General features: G+C 51.9%; 1 protein-coding gene across 1 annotated transcript in view; it reads right to left on the bottom strand.

Annotated features, from left to right (window-relative positions):
- LOC125440800 (NAC-alpha domain-containing protein 1-like) overlaps positions 1-17,553 on the bottom strand; it is a 45,204-nt gene extending 27,651 nt beyond the window's left edge. Inside the window, exon 1 of the mRNA XM_048510807.1 lies at positions 17,463-17,553. Coding sequence (XP_048366764.1) covers positions 17,463-17,493 — 31 coding nt within the window. The 5' untranslated portion in view covers positions 17,494-17,553. The remainder of the gene's footprint in view (positions 1-17,462) is intronic.
- Positions 17,554-19,337: the final 1,784 nt, after the last annotated feature.

The raw sequence follows: 19,337 nt of genomic DNA, 5'->3' as shown, positions 1-19,337 counted from the left end.
TTCGCCTCCCCAGAGATTGTCCCCTCCTTCTCTGCTGCCATCATCTTTATGATTTCGGGTCTTTTAAAAATAATTTTTATATTATATTGTCGATGGCTTTCACAGCCGGAATCGCTGGAGTGTAGTGGGGTTTCCAGCCCATACAGCCCGGAAACCCCACAACACTCCGATTTTTATATTATCAACAAATGATAAGCATAAGCATTTTATTGTCATTGTGCACGCACAACGAAATTTACAGCAGCATTCCTCGATGCACACAATTTCAGACTCATACCCCATCCTCCCTTTCCCCTTCCTCCACCCATCCCTACACAGCCCCAAACACATCAACACGAAACCGCGGAGTTCAGCATCGCCACAGCTCTAGAGTAGAAGTTGTCTCTAAGCCTCTTTGTCCTAGTTTTGATAAACCTGTATCGTCTGCCGGATGGCAACAGTTCAAAAAGAGAGTGTGCTGGATGAGACGGGTCTCTCAGAATATTTTGGGCTTTCTTTAGGCTTCGGGAATTATAGAGTTCTTCCAAGGAGGGGAGAGGGCAGCCGATAATCCTCTGTGCAGGAGTGATCACCCTTTGGAGCGCCTTCCTACCTGCCATACACAGATGCAGAACCATACACAGATGCAGAACCATACACAGATGCAGATAACAAGAAAAGAAAGTTAACAGTAATAGCAATAAGAATAATATAAAAAAGAAAATGAAAGAAAGACTAACGAGAAGAGAAACAAAGATAAGGGGGAGGCTGTTTCCAGGATCTCAATGGAATCCCATTCACACTGCTGATTCTGGACTTTTTCAGAACTGGTGGGTCTAAAACCCAGACCCTTCCAGTCCACCTGTCAAATTTAAGGTCCCCAACATCTGGGGAGGCGAGAGCGAAGAACATCTTGCTCTACAGTCCCTATTAGCAATGGGTATTCTGGCAGCACTCAGAGGCTCAACCAGAATGAAAGGTCATTCCACCAAAAGTAATTACCTTTATGATTTTGGACACATGTATGTATGGGGCACCAAAGCTAAGCAGGGTCAGTCCTGGTTAGTACTTGGATGGGAGACTGTCAAGAAAGTCCAGAGGCAGGCAAGGGCAGACCACAGTGATGGCAAACCTTTTTGAGACCGAGTGCCCAAACTGCAACCCAAACCCCACTTATTTATCACAAAGTGCCAACCCGGCAATTTAACCTGCTGAGGTTTTAGTTTAGAAAAAACAGTTGGCTCCAAGGGGTGCGTTACTCGGGAGTAAGCTTGGTGGTAGTTGTTGGCTTTGCTTTGAAGCAACCATGCAACTCTTCCAACGGGTGAATCACAACTCAGAAGTAAGCCCCATTGCCAGCAACCGAGCTTACTCCCAGGTAAAGAATTGCGCTTTAGTTCTTCCCATGAAAATCAGTGGGGTTTAACTGCGCTTAACAGGGTTACCTACACTGCTTCCCCAAAACCAGGTCTTAGATTTAATGCTAATAATTGAGCCCAGCGGCCCAGGCCAGCCTAGATGTGTGGGGGGGGGATGTGTGCGTGCCCACAGAGAGGGCTCTGAGTGCCACCTCTGGCACCCGTGCCATAGGTTCGCCACCACTGGCATACCACCTCTGTTGTCTCTGGCGTGGCAGGTGCAGAAGGTCCTGATTTAGGTAAGAAACACTGGGATATAGTTGGGATATTTTCAATGCAGAAAAGAGACCCCACCTTTCATTACAAAGCACCAGCCCTTCATTTGATTTCAATTAGCTCTTTCCTCGATCTATTTTTGCCACAATTCTCATAGCCTCAGAACAGTCCCAATTGGCTTTGAAAGCAAAAGTAAAATCCTCGGGCAATTGCAACGCTAATAGATATGTTAGTCTTCAAGACGCCCCAGGAGTTGCCTCGTGCTTTGCAGTTATTGACTAACACAACTACATTGCTGTGCACTCTGAAAGGGTTGTTTTTTAGACTGCATCCCTAGAAGGGAAAATTATGTCACTGGGGGCTCCCCTCCCCCCAGAACCACACTGTCACCTTCCTGCACCCAACCAGAAATGGAGATCAGCATAGGCAGAGTGAAATTTAAAAACTGCAGAATCTGTTGCCAACAACAGACCAGGTGCTCAGGAGCAGCAGCAGCAGCAGAAGGCCATTGCTTTCACATCCTGCACGTGAGCTCCCAAAGGCACCTGGTGGGCCACTGCGAGGAGCAGAGAGCTGGACTAGATGGACTCTGGTCTGATCCAGCAGGCTAGTTCTTATGTTCTTATGTTCTTAACAGCCTGCCCCCCTCCCCCCCCCCCCCGAAAGTGCACAGTCCCTTTAAAAGAGCCTTAATGAGCTGTTATTTACCAGGTGCTGTCATTTACTTCCAATGCCAGGAAAGATTTCAGCTGTCCGTTTCCAGACATCACGCCTCTCTTAAAGGGATAGCACATTTTTCTCCAGGCCTGTTGGCAACCCAGCAGGGAGCAACAACTTGGTTGTTTAAGATCCTGCTGTGTACTTTTTGCATTTGCTGCAACATGTCATGTTAATACTGATGCTGTGCTTCACCTCTGGCTGGTTTTTCCCAAGGCAAATCCTACTGCACTGACTACTGGAGTCCCCACATTGTGGATTGCATTGAATCATCACCATCATCATCACAGACTTTAATGTGTAATCATCCTTTTCAATGTAATCTCCCAGAAAGCAGGGCAGACTGTAAATGATGTAAACAAACAAATAAACAAGAATTCAAGTTGTTTTAGAAGAAGAGGAGTTTGGATTTTTACCCCACCTTTCTCTCTTGTAAGGAGACTCAAGGCGACTTACAAACTCCTTTTTTGGGTAAAGTACAGCTGGATGCTGAGTTAAGGTGGGTATGTGGCAGGCAACCACCACCAGGAAATAACTGGAAAGGTCTAGGCCAGGGGTAGGGAACCTTTAATACTCAAAGAGCCATTTGGACCCGTTTTCCACAGGAAAAGAAAACACTTGGAGCCGCAAATAATTTTTGACATTTAAAATAAAGATAACACTGTATATATTGGGTTTTTTTACCTTTTACTCCGCTCATTCTGAGAAGCGCATGGATGCGCCCGCCCTGCTGCCTGCAGGACGGGCAAGGATGGGGCCAGCGGCTCGGCCTCACCGCTCCAACGGGGCAGGCGAGAGGGGAAGCCGGGCAATTGGTGCGCCCACCCTGCAGGGCGGGCAAGGATGTAGCCGGTGGCTTGGCCTCACCGGCCGCCGGGAAAGCACCCGCCCCACTCGAACAGGGCGGGCAAGAGGGGAAGCCCGCGGCGCGGCCTAGCCGGCCGCGGGCAATTGGTGCACTTGCCCTGCTGCCCGCAGGGCGGGCAAGGATGAGGCTGGCAGATCAGATTGTGGAGCCGCAGTGCAAGGGCAGAAGAGCCGCATGCGGCTCTCAAGCCGCAGGTTCCCTACCCCTGGTCTAGGCAAAGGTTTGAACGCTACCTGGCTGCTATAGAAGCAGATTGGGAAAGAAACAGCTGTCACTCCACCCCAAGTCTAAGCTTTGCACTGTAAGTAACCCTGGTTTTCAACGCAGCCTTGAGACAGGTGAGGTTAAAAAACAGAAAGTCTCCCAGGCGATCCTATTACCTGCCTTATTATCTGGGGGAATCCCCAGGAACTCTCTCACCCTTTCGGTGCCTCCATTCAACAGGTCTTTTCATGGGATGCAGGAGGATGCATTTCGTGACCAGTTTATTACTTAGGAACTGGTAAACTATTGCTAATGTTAGTTACTGTTCTTATTATTTTTATTGTACTGTTTTTATCCTGTTTGCTGTTTAGGGCAGTTCTCTGGACAGGCGGCACAGAAATCTTCTAAATAAATGTCCCTCCCTGGATTGGGATGGGGGGGAAGCTACCTCCCCACGCTCAATACCTTTTTAGGGTACGCAGATAAACGTCACCTGCAAAGCGTCCCAAAATGCCAGACTTCCATGAAGCTCTTGGGCAGGGGTCCCCCATAGTGGTACCTACCGGCACCATGACGCACAACAACACCTTTCCTGGGGCCCAATTTTTTTAAGTGGTTGGAGCCATAAAGGCTATTGCCCAGCATTGGCCGCTGGGGGTTTGATTGGCTGTGCAGATCCTTTTAAACTTTGCCGGCAGCTGCTACCACAACCCAGTGATCTTTGCTGTGTGAGTGACGGTGATATGGACATATAGTTTATGATGTTTTAAGCCATTGTATTTAATCATACAAGTTATATTAGAGTAATTCACTGGGTACCAAGCACTTCAAAAACTTTACTTTTGTTGGAAGAAACGAAACTCATAGAGCAGCCTGACACTGAGCTTTGATTTGGGAAAACAGGGCCCCACCAAGGAGATAAGGAATTAGCAGAAGCTCACAAATACCGATAAGGGCGAAGTAAAACTGGGTTGATATAGCAACCAAGATCCCTGAACGGGGCAAGATGACATAAAGAATACACGCCCAATTGTGGAAAGCAAGGTGGGCTTTGGAGAGGAGTGGAGATTCAAATGGCAATGCGTACGTATTCCAAATCTAGCCAATGATCAGAAGACGAGGAGGGATGTTTGTAAGAGGGTATAAATTATGTTACGCAAGCAACGGCCCCTGGAACCTCCTCCCTGTTGCTAACAGAGGAGAGTTCCCTCTTCTGCGCAGAATTGGATGAAAACAATAAATCTCTGAACACGGGAGAAGCTTTTGGATGGTTATTTTTGTAACCGGTCAGAGCTGTTGCTCTGTGGACGGGGCCTTTGCCCCTGTGCCTATCAACGGTAAGCTGCAGAAGCCATTTTTGCAGCCGGCTCCGCCTCCTCTGGCAGCCATTTTGTGGCTATCCCCACCATGAGGCATCAAGAGACCCCTACGCTCGGGCCTCTGTGGCTCACCAGGACAGGCTTTTTCTGGGGTGGGGTCGCCACATGAGCACTGTGGTGGGGGTTTTAGAGAGAAGGCACACAAGCTGAATTCAGAACTCAGGCAAATGCTACAGAAGGGATGAAAGCCTCTAAGATTGTGCGATGCGTCTTCCGTCTTCCTCATTACTTGGAGCGAGCCACAGCCGGCTACTCAAGCATCACCCTTTGGCCGTCCCTGTTCCAGAGTTGCCTGTTTTATTTTTATCCTGTTTATCCCGCCTGGTCTTCGAGGGGCCGGCTCAACTGCCGCCCTTTCGGCTCTGACCCCGCACGTGCCCGCCCTGCAGACCACCGGCTGCGTCAGAACCTCGAAGGGCTTTCGGCTGCATGTCCGATCAACAGTGCTCTCCTTCACCCTCTCGGGATGAGCCGGGATGAGAAGTTCAGTGGGTGAATCACCTGCTGTTTCATCCTCTCCGCCAGCAGCAAAAGGGACTTTACTCCACGCTGGCTGGGATGGCCTGCATGGGCTCAGGGCTATTTTGGGAACTGGGCACGAGGGCATCGGCCGCGATCTCAGCTAGCAAACGGGCCTTGCAGATTCACCAGCCGCTCGCACTAAATCCACTTGAGCTTTGATGGGAGCGGGTGGAAAAGATACCTATGACATCACCACGCAAAGGTGAAAGTTTGCGACTTTATTATGTATGAGGAGAGGAGAGGTGCAGCGTTTGGGACCCTTTAGTTTGGAGAGGAGGCGGCTGAGGGGGGATATGATTGAAGTCTATACAATTATGCATGGGGTAGAAAATGTTAATACAGAGAAATTTTTCTCTCTTTCTCACAATACTAAAACCAGGGGGCATCCGTTGAAAATGCTGGGGGGAAGAATTAGGACTAATAAAAGGAAACACTTCTTCACGCAACGTGTGATTGGTGTTTGGAATATGCTGCCACAGGAGGTGGTGATGGCCACTCACCTGGATAGCTTTAAAAGGGGCTTGGACAGATTTATGGAGGAGAAGTCGATCTATGGCTACCAATCTTGATCTTCTTTGATCTGAGATTGCAAATGCCTTAACAGTCCAGGTGCTCGGGAGCAGCAGCAGCAGAAGGCCCTTGCTTTCACATCCTGCATGCGAGCTCCCAAAGGCACCTGACGGGCCACTGCGAGTAGCAGCGAGCTGGACTAGATGGACTCTGGTCTGATCCAGCTGGCTTGTTCTTATGTTCTTATTATTGGGGTGCTGTGTGGTTTCCGGGCTGTCTGGCCGTGTTCTAGTAGCATTTTCTCCTGACGTTTCGCCTGCATCTGTGGCTGAGGCATCTTCGGAGGATCAGATCCTCTGAAGATGCCAGTCACAGATGCAGGCAAAACGTCAGGAGAAAACTACACTACAGCAATTGGGCAGGTAAGCTCTGGATTTTCCTGCACTGAGTCAGTAGCTGGAATAGATTACCTCTAAAGCTCCTTCTCAGTCTAGGAGTTTAGTATTGAGTTTAGTATTGAGGCACAAAAGTGTATCTGGGGGAAGGGACTGTGTCTACCCCTTTTCAGAATGAAACCGTTCGTAGTTGGGCTCTCAAACTAATCCCTAGCTGCGCTCCCATTCTGAGAAATGTCCGGCTGCCGGTCACAGTGCCTGCTTGCAGAAACTGAGTCATTCGTTGCTGATGCGGCCCAGATCAATTTGTCAGCGTCCGCTGTAGTTAAGGCCTGCTGTGGCATATCTGGCCAAGAGGAGACACTGCGAGCTAAGAAATTGCTAATCAAAATCTCACCTGTGTCACAAATTCACCACCTGGCCTTAGTCAAGGCCAGAAGAGTGGGTTTTCTGGGAAAATATGAACCAGAAAATTTCCCACCCTCCCCTATGTCTGTGGTCAGGGCACTCAGCACTAGGGAGAAACCAGCACTGGTCAACCTCAAGGAAGAGAAGAAGAAGAAGAGTTTGGATTTATATCCCCCCTTTCTCTCCTGCAGGAGACTCAAAGGGGCTGACAAGCTCCTTGCCCTTCCCCCTTCACAACAAATACCCTGTGAGGTAGGTGGGGCTGAGAGAGCTCCCAGAAGCTGTGACTGGCCCAAGGTCACCCAGCTGGCGTGTGTGGGAGTGCACAGGCTAATCTGAATTCCCCAGAGAAGCCTCCACAGCTCAGGCGGCAGAGCGGGGAATCAAACCCGGTTCCTCCAGATTAGATACATGAGCTCTTAACCTCCTACGCCACTGCTGCTCTTACAATACCAAAGGGGTATTGTAAGAGCTGAGATAATGTACGGGACATGCCGACCATTTTCCTGATTCGGCTCCTGCGCCTTGAATAGCAACTTGCGTAGTCAGAAAAAAGGCTGCCTGCCTGGAATTCCCTTTAAAAAATGAAAACACTTCCATGAACACGTGCCGGCTCTGTTTGTATTTCCTGGCCGAGGTGGAAGTCCTGCCCAAAATAGGAATCAGACGGAGCTGTGAGTAAGACTTGAAGGGCGGCCTCAGGGGGAAGTCGATTTAAGTTTTTCTGTTTTTCTGTTTTTTAATTTTTTGTTACTGTTTCTCTTTATTTTTCTTTCTCTTTTTTTATTTATGTAAAAGGTAGATTTGGACCAGGAAATAGGACCGTGTAGAATATAGAGGTAGTTCAGATAATTGATAGTGTAAGTAGTTAATATTAACAATAACCCAGTGACGAACAGAGAGGGAAACGGGAAATTTGTAAAGATAACGATCTATGAAGTATGAAAGGTGAATAACCTAATAATATAATTTCTAAACTTGTACTTATACAAAAGATTTAGTTGAAATACTGTATATAAGTAAAATCAATGGTTTTCCTTTATGAAGAGGTAACTGGACATCTATATACCTTCTGTTTTTCTTCATATTATATTAAACTGTATATATTTAATAAAAATATTTTTTTACAAAAAAGGGTGGCCTCGGAAGCAGGACAGGAATAGCAAAAGGTCCAGTAAAGAAGGTGTGAAAAGTCGATTATGTACCAATCCCCACCCTGCCTTGGCTGGTGGCAGGAGGCGGGGAGGGGAAAGCATCTCTGTCTGATGATCCCTGCTAATCTCAGCTGGATTCCTCCCCCCCCCCCTCCCAAGAACTGGACAAAGAAATAACCTTTCATGATTCCTGAGGCAGAGTCATAGCATCCTAGAGATGGAAGAGACCCCCAGGGGCCATCCAGTCCAACCCCCTGCCATGCAGGAACACACAATCAAAGCACTCCTGACAGGTGGCCACCCAGCCTCTGTTCAAAAACCTCCCTCCAAAGAAGGAGACTCCACCACTCTCCGAGGCAGTGAATTCCACTGTCTAACAGCCCTGATGGTCAGGAAGTTCTTCCTAATGTTTAGGCGGAATCTCTTTTCCTGCACCTTGAATTACTCCTGGTCCTGGTCTCTGGAGCAGTAGAAAACAAGCTTGCTCCCTGGTTCTGGTGGGTTTTCCAGGCTGTGTGGACGTGGCCTGGTGGATCTTGTTCCTAACTTTTCGCCTGCATCTGTGACTGGCATCTTCAGAGGTGTATCACAAAGGGAAGTCTGTTACACACTGCGTCCAGTAACAGACTTCCCTCTGTGATATACCTCTGGAGATGCCAGTCACAGATAAAGGCAAAAAGTTAGGAACAAGATTCACCAGACCACGGCCACACAGCCCGGAAAACCCACCAGAACCAGTTGAATCTGGCCATGAAAGCCTTCGACAAAGCTTGCTCCCTCTTCAACATGGCATCCCTTCAGATATCTAAACATGGCTATCATGTCACCTCTGAACCATCTTTTCACCAACCTAAACATCTCCAGCTCCCTAAGCATCTCCTTGTAGGGCAGTGGTGGCGAACCTATGGCACGGGTGCCAGAGGTGGCACTCAGAGCCCTCTCTGTGGGCACATGCAAATAGAGTCGCCACCCCCCCACACACACACATCGAGGTTGGGCTGGGTCACTGGACTCGATTATTAGCATCAAAACTAAGACCTAGTTTTGGGGAAGCAGTGCAGGTAACCCTGTTAAGCGCTGTTAAACCCCACTGATATTCATGCGAAGAACTAAAGTGTGATCCTTTACCTGGGAGTAAGCTCGGTTGCTGGCAATGGGGTTTGCTTCTGATCGTGATTCGTGATAGGGTAGTGATTCACCCGTTGGAAGAGTTGCACGGTTGCTTCAAAGCAAAGCCACCGACTACCACCAAGCTTACTCCCGAGTAACGCATGCCTCGGAACCCACCGTTTTTTCTAAACTTAAACCTCAGTATTCAGGTAAAATTGCCGTGTTGGCACTTTGCGATAAATAAGTGGGTTTTGGGTTGCAATTTGGGAACTCGGTCTCAAAAATGTTCGCCATCGCTGCTGTAGGGCATGGATTCCAGACCTTTGACCGTTTTGGTTGCCCTCCTCTGGACCCGTTCCAGCTTGTCAATATCCTTCTTGAACTGCGGTGCCCAGAACTACAACAGTATTCCAGGTGAGTTCTAACCAGTGCAGAATAAAGAGGTACAATAACATCTCTCGATCGAGACACTAGACTCCTATTGACAGGAGAGGGGGTGTAGCTCAGTTGCAGATCACGGGGGCAGGTTTCCTCCGTGGCAGCATTTCCACCTAAAATGATCTCAGAAGCAGGTCCTAGGAAAGAGATTTCCCTGCCCAAGAACCCAGCCACACGAGTTGACAGCTCGGAACAGACAGACCACGGAAGCACATTCGCGTCCTTTCCAGCCAACCCATGCATTGCAGAGGGGAAGGGGTCAGCGACTGAACATATTCTTTGGGGGGGGGGTTGCAAGGATCTCAGGAGGCAACTGCTAGAGAGCCCCTTCTTTGCTGGAGACCTGGGGGGGGGGGCGGCGGCTGCCCGTCAGCAAAGATAATCCTGAGCTACCTGAACAAAAGCTCTGACCGCCTTGTGTGTTTCCATGCTTACGAAACACCATTTCGGGGGGGGGGGGGGGTTTACTGGCCAACACAACTTTCTCCTGTCTGCAATAAAGAAAAGGCCAAAAGATTGTGCCCGTGTAACGATGGCTCAGTTGAATCTCTGGCCCACCAATTACTACACTGTCTCAGATTCAAGGAAATCAGATCCAAGTATGTGAATCTTACTCCTTTACATTCACCCCATCTCCCCGATTTAATTCGATTACACTACTTCTTGGACAACCCTGATCCTTCTCTCTGTATGATAGTGGCAGACTTTCTCCTGGAAATTTGAGTTGAGTTTGAGTTTGGATGTATATCCCTCCTTTCTCTCCTGCAGGAGACTCAAAGGGGCTGACAATCTCCTTGCCCTTCCCCACTCACAACAAACACCCTGTGAGGTGGGTGGGGCTGAGAGAGCTCCGAGAAGCTGTGACTAGCCCAAGGTCACCCAGCTGGCATGTGTGGGAGTGCACAGGCTAATCTGAATTCCCCAGAGAAGCCTCCACAGCTCAGGCGGCAGAGCTGGGAATCAAACCTGGTTCTGCCAGATTAGATACATGCGCTCTTAACCTCCTACACCACTGCTGCTAAACGGCAGTAGATTTCCTTCCACCTAACATTTATTTTCAGTATTGTATATGCTTTTTAATCCGTTTTTTATTACTGTTGTACTGTTGTCTATGCCAATAAAGGCTTGCTTCTCTCTGTCTGCAATAAGTACGCCAGAAGCAAACGGCTTGCTTCACTTGGCCCAGTCCATTTCCTTTTCAAACCTATACGGATTGGCTTTGGGGCAACTGGAGTAGGGGGAGATTTGGGCTGGGGAGGGGCTGGCTGGCTGGCTGGCGGGAGCTCCCTTGAATAGCCCCTAAAGCCTTTCAAAGCCAGGCTGTGTGCTGAGAGCGCCAGCCTGGAGCGCCTGACGCCAGAGTCAGCAATCTCTTTGCTACGGGGTGGGGGTAGAGCCGGGGAAGTTGCTGGTGCTGCAGTTCCACGATGGAAAACCGGGTGGGGGGGAGGTGTCAGCCCTCCAGACCTGGGCCGTCCACAACCCCCAGCCCCCCCCCCCCCAGTCAACTTAACTCCTGAGTTTCCAAACAGCAAACAATTTAACCCTGGCACGAGCTGCATGACTCATCAGTTACACAGAAACGATCCAAATGTGGTGCAGCTGCAGTTCTTGCATTGCATTGCATGCATTTCAAACGGAGGCACCTCCTGACCGGCTTGCTCTGCGCGGCTTTCTGGCTGCTTTCCTCCACCTTCTCTCCTCCTTCTCTGCCACCCTCGTGGATACCCGGGAAGCTGCCTGACAACTGAGCCCAGCCCTTCCTTCCTCAAGTCTTGTCTGCTCACAACTGAGCCCAGCCTTTGCTTCCCCAAGTCTTGTCTGATCGGACTGGCAGCAGCTGTCCAGGAGTTCAGGAGGAGGACTTTCATGCAGGGGCGTAACGCCCAAGGGGACACGTGGAGTCAAATGTCCACGGCTGAAGCCATTTAGTCATGGCGGGGAGGGGGGGGGAAGAGAATTGCCAATTGGTCATGCCATCAAGGGCTGATGGGAATTGTAGTCCATAAGAACATAAGAACTAGCCTGCTGGATCAGACCAGAGTCCATCTAGTCCAGCTCTCTGCTACTTGCAGTGGCCCACCAGGTGCCTTTGGGAGCTCACAGGCAGGAGGTGAAAGCAATGGCCTTCTGCTGCTGCTGCTGCTGCTCCTGAGCACCTGGTCTGCTAAGACATTTGCAATCTCAAATCAAGGAGGATCAAGATTGGTAGCCATAGATCGACTTCTCCTCCATAAATCTGTCCAAGCCCCTTTTAAAGCTATCCAGGTTAGTGGCCATCACCATCTCCTGGGGCAGCATGTTCCAAACACCAATCACACGTTGCGTGAAGAAGTGTTTCCTTTTATTAGTCCTAATTCTTCCCCCCAGCATTTTCAATGGATGCCCCCTGGTTCTAGTATTGTGAAAAAGAGAGAGAAATTCCTCTCTGTCAACATTTTCTACCCCGTGCATAATTTTATAGACTTCAATCCTATCCCCCCTCAGCCGTCTCCTCTCCAAACGAAAGAGTCCCAAACGCTGCAGCCTCTCCTCATAAGGAAGGTGCTCCAATCCTTCAATCATCCTCGTTGCCCTTCTCTGCACTTTTTCTATCTCCTCAATATGAACATCTGAAGCGCCAGAGTTGGACACCTCTGAGATAGACCATCATACATCTGACCCAACAGGGCTCTTCTGAGGTTCTTACCAGGGGAAGGCCTCGGCCTCTATGCCCTCTCGTTGGACCTCCAGAGGAACTGGTTGGCCACTGCGTGGGATGGGACGCTGGACCAAATGGGCCCTCACTGGTCTGAGCCAGCAGGAATCTTCTCAAGATCTTATGACTGGCTCATGAAGTAAATAACAAAACCAGCCACTGGGGAGCCAAGGCGTCGTTGTGTTGTGGCTGTTCTGCAGGAGGGGCTGGCCAGCCGGAAGGCACCTGATGTTTCCTGAACGGATGATCCTGCTCCGAAGTGCTGAGTCAGAGGATTTGAGTCTCTGCTCATCCGACCCCCGTCTAGCCCTCCCCGTCTCCCTGAGCCACTAAGATCGGTCTGCCTTCTCAAGGGCCCTGCACGTTGAGTCTGCCTCTCCTGTGAAGCGTTTCTCCTCTTTGCTGGGCGTTTCGAGACTTACATCTCTATCCTCTCATCTTCCTCCCATTTTTTTTCAATTACCGTCTTGGGCTCGTTCCCAGTTCCTCAGAATGTGCCTCTTCATCATCTCTCTTCCACACGGGCCCCCGTCTCTCTCCAATTTTAGCCACCAGCAAAGACAGTCATCCCCAGTTTGTACCAGTGACGTGCCTTTTTAATGGGGCTAGAGACCCCTCCTTTCTCTGCTTCCTGATGATGCCACAGAGTCTCAGAAAGAAGAAGAGTTGGATTTATATCCCTGCTTTCTCTCCTGTAAGGAGACTCAAAGGGCTTACAATCTTTCTTCCCCCCCCCCCCGCCCCCACAACAAACACCCTATGAGGTGGGTGAGGCTGAGAGAGTTCTGGAGAACTGTGACTCACTAACCCAAGGTCGCCCAGCTGGCATGTGTTGGAGTGCACAAGCTAATCTGGTGGCATGGGTTGGAGTGCACCAGATAAGCCTCCACAGCTCAAGTGGCAGAGCGGGGAATCAAACCCAGTTCTCCAGATTAGAGTGCACCTGCTCTTAACCACTACACCACGCTGGTTCTCAGTAGAGGCAAAATGTCCGAGGGTTTTATCATTTTGTTTTATTTATTTATGCTCTTAGCCACTCCTCTTAGCCACTACGCCACGGCCATACAACCCGGAAAACCCACAACACCCACTGATCCCAGCTGTGAAAGCCTTCGACAACACTGGTCAGAAATCTGCTGATCCTGGGCTGGGGTCCGTGAGCATCCTCATAATGCCTTGGCACGGAAAGCACATTCAGCTCTCGCGGCTAACAGCAACTGACAGGCTTCTCTTCCGCGAATTTGTCCACAGGAATTTTATTTGCTGCCGTGGGACGGGCATTTAGCCGCTGGGCCCGGAGGCGGTGCTGCCAGCCAACACCCAGGGAAGATGAGAAAGCAGCTGCAGGTCAGAGCAGGAAAGGAAGAGCGGAGACTCTCTGAGGCAAGAACAACTTCACAACAGTGCCCCCACCACCTTTTTACTAACAGGGCTCCAGTGACTTGAACAACTACATAGAATCATAGAGTTGGAAAAGACCCCAAAAGCCATCCAGTCCAACCCCCTGCCATGCAGGAAAACATGAATCTGCCTTACACTGAATCAGATCCTTGGTCTTCCAGGAACAACACTCTCTAGCTAGTCATAGAATCATAGAGTTGGAAGAGACCCCCAAGGGCCATCCAGTCCAACCCCCTGCAATACAGGAACACAGAATCAAAGCACTCCTGACAGAGGGCCATCCAGCCTCTCTTTAAAAACCTCCAGAGAAGGAGACTCCGCCACACTCCAAAGCAGTGAATTCCACCGTCCAACAGCCCTGATGGTCAGGAAGTTCTTCCAAATGTTTACGTGGAACCTCTTTTCCTTCACCTTGAACCCATTACTCCGTGTCCTAGTTACTGGAGCTGCAGAAAACAATCTTGCTCCCTCACCAACATAGCATCCCTTCAGGTATCTAAACATGGCTCTCAGATCCCCTCTTCACCTTCTCTTCACCAAACTAAACATCCCCAACTCCCTAAGCCTCTCTTCGTAGGGCATGCAGAGGTGGGATCCAGCAGGTTCTCACAGGTTCCCGAGAGTAGGTTAATAATTATTTGTGTGTGCCAACAGGGGGTTACTAATCAGTGATTTTGCCACATGATTTTTGCCTTAGTGACGCCCCTCCTCTCAGCAGTAGCGCGCAGAACTTGAAGCAGTCTAGCAGGAGGTGCACCAGGCGTGTGTGGCAGCCTGCATCTGCGTGATGCATTCGTTTCCCGCCCAAGGACCGGCGCAGCAGCTGCGTCCTTGCCACAGCCCCGCCCAGGAATGCCCCGCCCCCCAAATGCCCACCCCCGCCCCCGTCGTGCCCCGCCCAGCCCCATTGGTGCTACGCCACAGTTTGAATCCCACCACTATGGGAGCCTGTTACTAAAATTTTTGGATCCCACCACTAAGGGCACAGATTCCAGACTTTTGACCATTTTGGTTGACCTCCTCTGGACCCATTCCAGCTTGTCAATATCCTTCTTGAATTGCGGTGCGTAACAAGAAGAATTTCTGGCTACGGAGCCTTCCTCAGTCTCGCGTCTCCAAGCACAGGGAAGGGCCAACAGCCCTTGGTGTTCCAGTCTCAGTAGTGGCTAAATGCACAAGAACCCTGCTAGGGTGTGACCGAGGGACCTCCACAACCAACGAGCCTCAGAAACAAATAATCTACAGAGCTGCAGTGTCAATTTCCATCTGTGCAAAGTGCTACACAACCCCCATCTCGCTTGTGCTCACAAGAGTCTTTTCATCAGTACACAAACCTCAGAGTTATGCAAGCTCATGGGCAAGTCAGCATTTGAACCAGTAGTAGGATCCAAAAATTTTAGTAACAGGTTCCCATGGTGGTGGGATTCAAACAGTGGCGTAGCGCCAATGGGGCTGGGCGTGGCACAATGGGGCGTGGCCGGGCATTCCGGGGGCGGGGCATTCCTGGGCGGGGCTGTGGCAAGGACGCAGCCGCTGCGCCGGTCCTTGGGCGGGAAACGAATGCACGCAGGCGCAGGCTGCCACGCACGCCGGTGCACCTCCTGCTAGACTGCTTCAAGTTCTGCGCGCTACTGCTGAGAGGAGGGGCGTAACTAAGGCAAAAATCACGTGGCAAAATCACGCTCTCGGCACACACAAATAATTAGTAACCTACTCTTGGGAACCTGTGAGAACCTGCTGGATCCCACCTCTGATTTGAACCCAGAACAAAGCACACCATCCAATCTTCTTGACCTTGCATGGGCTGCACCTTTGGCTGCCTGCCACCTACCAACACGCATCACGGGGAACGTGCATGAACACACGGAGTCACTTTATCCCGAATCAGACTTCTGGTCTGTCACGGTTAGTGCTTTTTCCTCAGGGTGGCATCTTCTCTCCAGGGTTTCGCGTGGAGGAAGGACCACCGCACGACCCCCTGCCTGATCCTTTTATCTGGCGATAGCCGGAGTTGAACCACAAGCACATCAGATGCTTTGCCACTGTGCCACAGCCCCATAAAACATAGTGGGTGCCAAGGGGACCTCCTCTCTGCCCAGCATGCCCTCCCTATTTCCTGATGTACCCTTGGAAGGACTTTTCCACCAGCGCCCACCCCAAGGGAGATTCCCCCCCCAGTGGAGGAGCGCGGACGCTGCCAAGCATCAAACGGCGCCCAGGGGCAAGGCCTTCTTTTTGCGCCCCCCACACCCCATCCCCGGCCTTCAATAGAGGTGCAGGGCACAAAAACAAGGTCTTGCCTGTGGCAGGCTCCTGACCTGGCTGCAGCTGCTGCCGCCCCCCCCCCCACCCCACTCAATCGGAGGCTGTGATGGGGGGGGAGCAGCAGCCAGATCCGGGAGCATGCCGCGGGCCCCCCTCCCACCTCCATCAATAGATATCCATCTGATAGAGGTGGGGGGGGGCTGCTGCTGGGCCGCCCCAACTCCATCAAGGCGGAGGGGGGCAGCAGCTGGATCCCGTGGTGATGCGACTTTGCCCCACGTGATCAAATCGGTGGTGCCCGGAGACATGGGATACCGCATGTCCCCATGAGCAGTGCACCCCTGGCTGCAGGCCCTACACAGACTCAGACCACTGGCCCTTTAAATTGTTTGCTTCCACCGGCTGGGGGTCTCTACTACAGACTGGGGCAGAGAATGGGCAGGAGACCTTTTAACTGGACACTCCAGGACACCTTTGGCTGGCAAAGCAGGTATTTGACCATAGAACTATGGCCCTGCCCTGCCCGGCACCCCTCCCCTTCGCCCACTAAGACAGGGTGGCTGCCAGACAAGGCGAGAGCACACTGCGTCTCTGCCCACTGTTTAAGGCTGGGGAGATTTACTGGGGTGGCAAAGAATAATTCTGGCCATATTGTGAAAGCAGGATTCAGCTGTAGGGCTGCAGTCCTATGCACCATAAATTGGAGGTAGGGTAAATCCCAAGTAATGAAACGAGGTTTACTTCTGAGTAAAGAAGGCCAGGGCCAACCCAGTCACTCGTCCCTGGGAGTGCGCTCCGTTTATGATCTCCGGGGGTCTGGGATATTCCACAGCCACAAATAGGGGCACCTTTGGCCACCAGTCTTGAGCTTACAGAATTGCGGACCCCCCTTCTCAAGGCACCAGCTGCTCCAGCCCTTGAGTGCTTGTCCGGGCACGGGCCTGCGGGCACCATGATGTGGCATGATGCATGATGCTGAGGCAAGTCTGCTAATGCTGGGCAGGGGGGTGGGGGGGCGGGCGGGGAGTAAAGTCAGTCCCGGCTCATTTATTAACATGCTCCTATGTTAGCAAATCCAAAGGAGGGGTGGCTGGTGATGAGGGGCAAAAACAGTGGATATACAAGAATAGAGATGAAATGGTGATCCCTCTAATGGGGGGGGTGGGGTGGGTATGGCAGAAATAACAGGGTTTTTTGTGGGGGGGAGAGGTTCTCATGAAGATTGAGAGATGCAGTTTTGGGCTCCCTCAAGTCGAAACACCCCAAACACAAAAAGCCAGATGGTTTGGGAAGCGTTCCAGGGGCAACTTTCTACCAGGCATCCCTCCCCCATAACTAAACATCCCTGCTTGGGGGGGGGGGGTACTTTTGGCCCACCAGCCGGGTCCAAAGGCCCCTTCGCTGGTTTCCAATAATGGACAGCCCCAGAGAAGCCGCCCACCCCCAGCAAAGCCTCCAGAGCCAGGAGCAGCGTCCTGTGTCACCAGAAGGACCCCCGCCCCCTACACTCAGCCCGGTCTGGGCTCCCCAAAGAAACTAGGGGGGAGGAAGGCGCCTGCCCTTCTTCCTATGTGAAGCCAGCCCGGCCCCCTGGCGCATGCCCGTCCATCTCCCCGGGCGCCCTGAGCCAGGGCAGCGATGCACAATGGTTGGGGCCCCGAGCGGCAGCTGCCCAAGAGGTCCTGGGGCGGGGGGAGCCAGTCCCTTCCTCCCACCCGCAGCTGGGCACAGGCTCTAGGGGGGACCCCCTTTGCCTCCTCCTCCTCCCCCTCCGGCTCACCTGTCTCAGGTGCGCGGGCCTCTCCGGGCATGGCGGCGAGGATGCGCCGGGCGAGCCAGCCGGCGGGCGGGCGGGCGGGCGGGCGGGCAGGGGCGGCTTCGGCGGCGGAGGGGCCCGGAGCTGGAGCGGGAGCCGATGATGTCAGCCGCCGGGGCGGGCGGGGGGGGGGGGCCAGGCGGGCACTGCGCAAAAGGGGATCGGGCCCGGGGGGGGGCGTGCACGCGCGCGCCCGGCTCGCAAGGCGCGCCCGCCGCGATGCACGCGTCGCACTCACACGTGCGCAGCCGCCTCGGGCCCCGCGTCGCCCACGTGGCTGCTCGCGCCGGCCCCGCTCCCGCCCTGCTGGCCAAGGGTGGGGGGGAGGAAAGAGTCCCCACCCCCGGGGGTTTAGCTTCACGACGACCCTCCGAGGTAGGTCGGAAAGGGCTTCTCCAGCGGAGAGGCCACTCGGCGTCGTTTCTACACAACCGGCCGGCCCTGCCCTTTCCCAATGGGCAGGCTCAGGTGGCATGAATGGAATCGGAACTTTTTGTGTGTACAACAGCCCTTCAGGGTAGGAATACAGCTTTTGGGTAAGCCTGGCAGATGCTGATGCGGAAGTTTTTTTAATTTGTTTCTCTATGGCACAGGTGTCAAAACTCGCGGCCCTCCAGATGTTATGGACTACAGTTCCCATCATCCCCTGCCAGCATGATGCTGGCAGGGGATGATGGGAGCTGTAGTCCATAACATCTGGAGCGAAGTTTGATATATGTTTATAGCCAGGGGAAAATTCTCCAAAGTGGATTACATTGTTCATCAGTTCCCTGTCAGCATTAATTGGCCATGCTGGCAGGGCCGGAATTGTAGTCCATAACATCTGGAGGCCAAAGGTTCGCCACCACGGCTCTATGGGATTGTTACCCTCCAACGTCGGGAAAGGAAGGATGCGCAAATCCAGACATCTGGGGTGTCGACTGATAGAGCTGGCCTCTGTTCTGCGCACTCCCTGCTCCATTGATGAGCGTGAAAGGAGGCAGTCTCCTCGTGACAGGGACCCAGATGGAGCACAATGGCCATTGTGTTGTCCAAGGCTTTCAGGGCCAGAATCAATTGCCTGTTGTGGTTTTTTTCCCCAGGCTGTGCAGCCGTGGTCTGGTAGCTTTTGCTCCTAACGTTTCACGTGCCTGCATGTATTTTCTCTATGCTTGTGACTCGCCCATCACTGAAATTCCTGGCTGGCATCCTCAGAGGCGTGGCACCATAAGATGTGTTCCTTATGGAGCAGCAGTGGAATAGGAGGTTAAGAGCTCGTGTATTTCTGACCAGTGTTGTCGAAGGCTTTCACAGCTGGGATCAGTGGGTGTTGTGGGTTTTCCGGGTTGTATGGCCGTGGCATAGTGGCTAAGAGCAGTGGCTAAGAGCAGGTGCACTCTGATCTGGAGGAACCGGGTTTGATTCCCCGCTCTGCCACCTGAGCTGTGGAGGCTTATCTGGGGAATTCAGATTAGCCTGCGCACTCCCACACACGCCAGCTGGGTGACCTTGGGCTAGTTACAGCTTCTCAGAGCTCTCTCAGCCCCACCCACCTCACAGGGTGTTTGTTGTGAGGGGGGAGGGGCAAGGAGATTGTCAGCCCCTTTGAGTCTCCTACAGGAGAGGGGATATAAATCCAAACTCTCCTCCTCCTCCTCTTCTTCTTCTTCACCACCAGATTAAAGTCCAGCTCTCTTAACCACTACACCAAACTGAAGGGGGGACACTTCTCTTTCTATCCTGCAGCTGCAGCAAAATGGTTGCACAAAAAGCAGAGTTTAGGATGGCCAGGCAAGCAGGAGGAGAATTCCTTGGAAAGTTGGGGTGGTGAGGATTTTGGCAGCGCCCCCTTGATTTTCT

This window comes from Sphaerodactylus townsendi, linkage group LG11 (assembly GCF_021028975.2).
Source record: "Sphaerodactylus townsendi isolate TG3544 linkage group LG11, MPM_Stown_v2.3, whole genome shotgun sequence".
NCBI lineage: Eukaryota > Metazoa > Chordata > Lepidosauria > Squamata > Sphaerodactylidae > Sphaerodactylus > Sphaerodactylus townsendi.
Note: the sequence above shows the minus strand (reverse complement) of the source record. Positions and strands in the feature narration are given on the sequence as shown.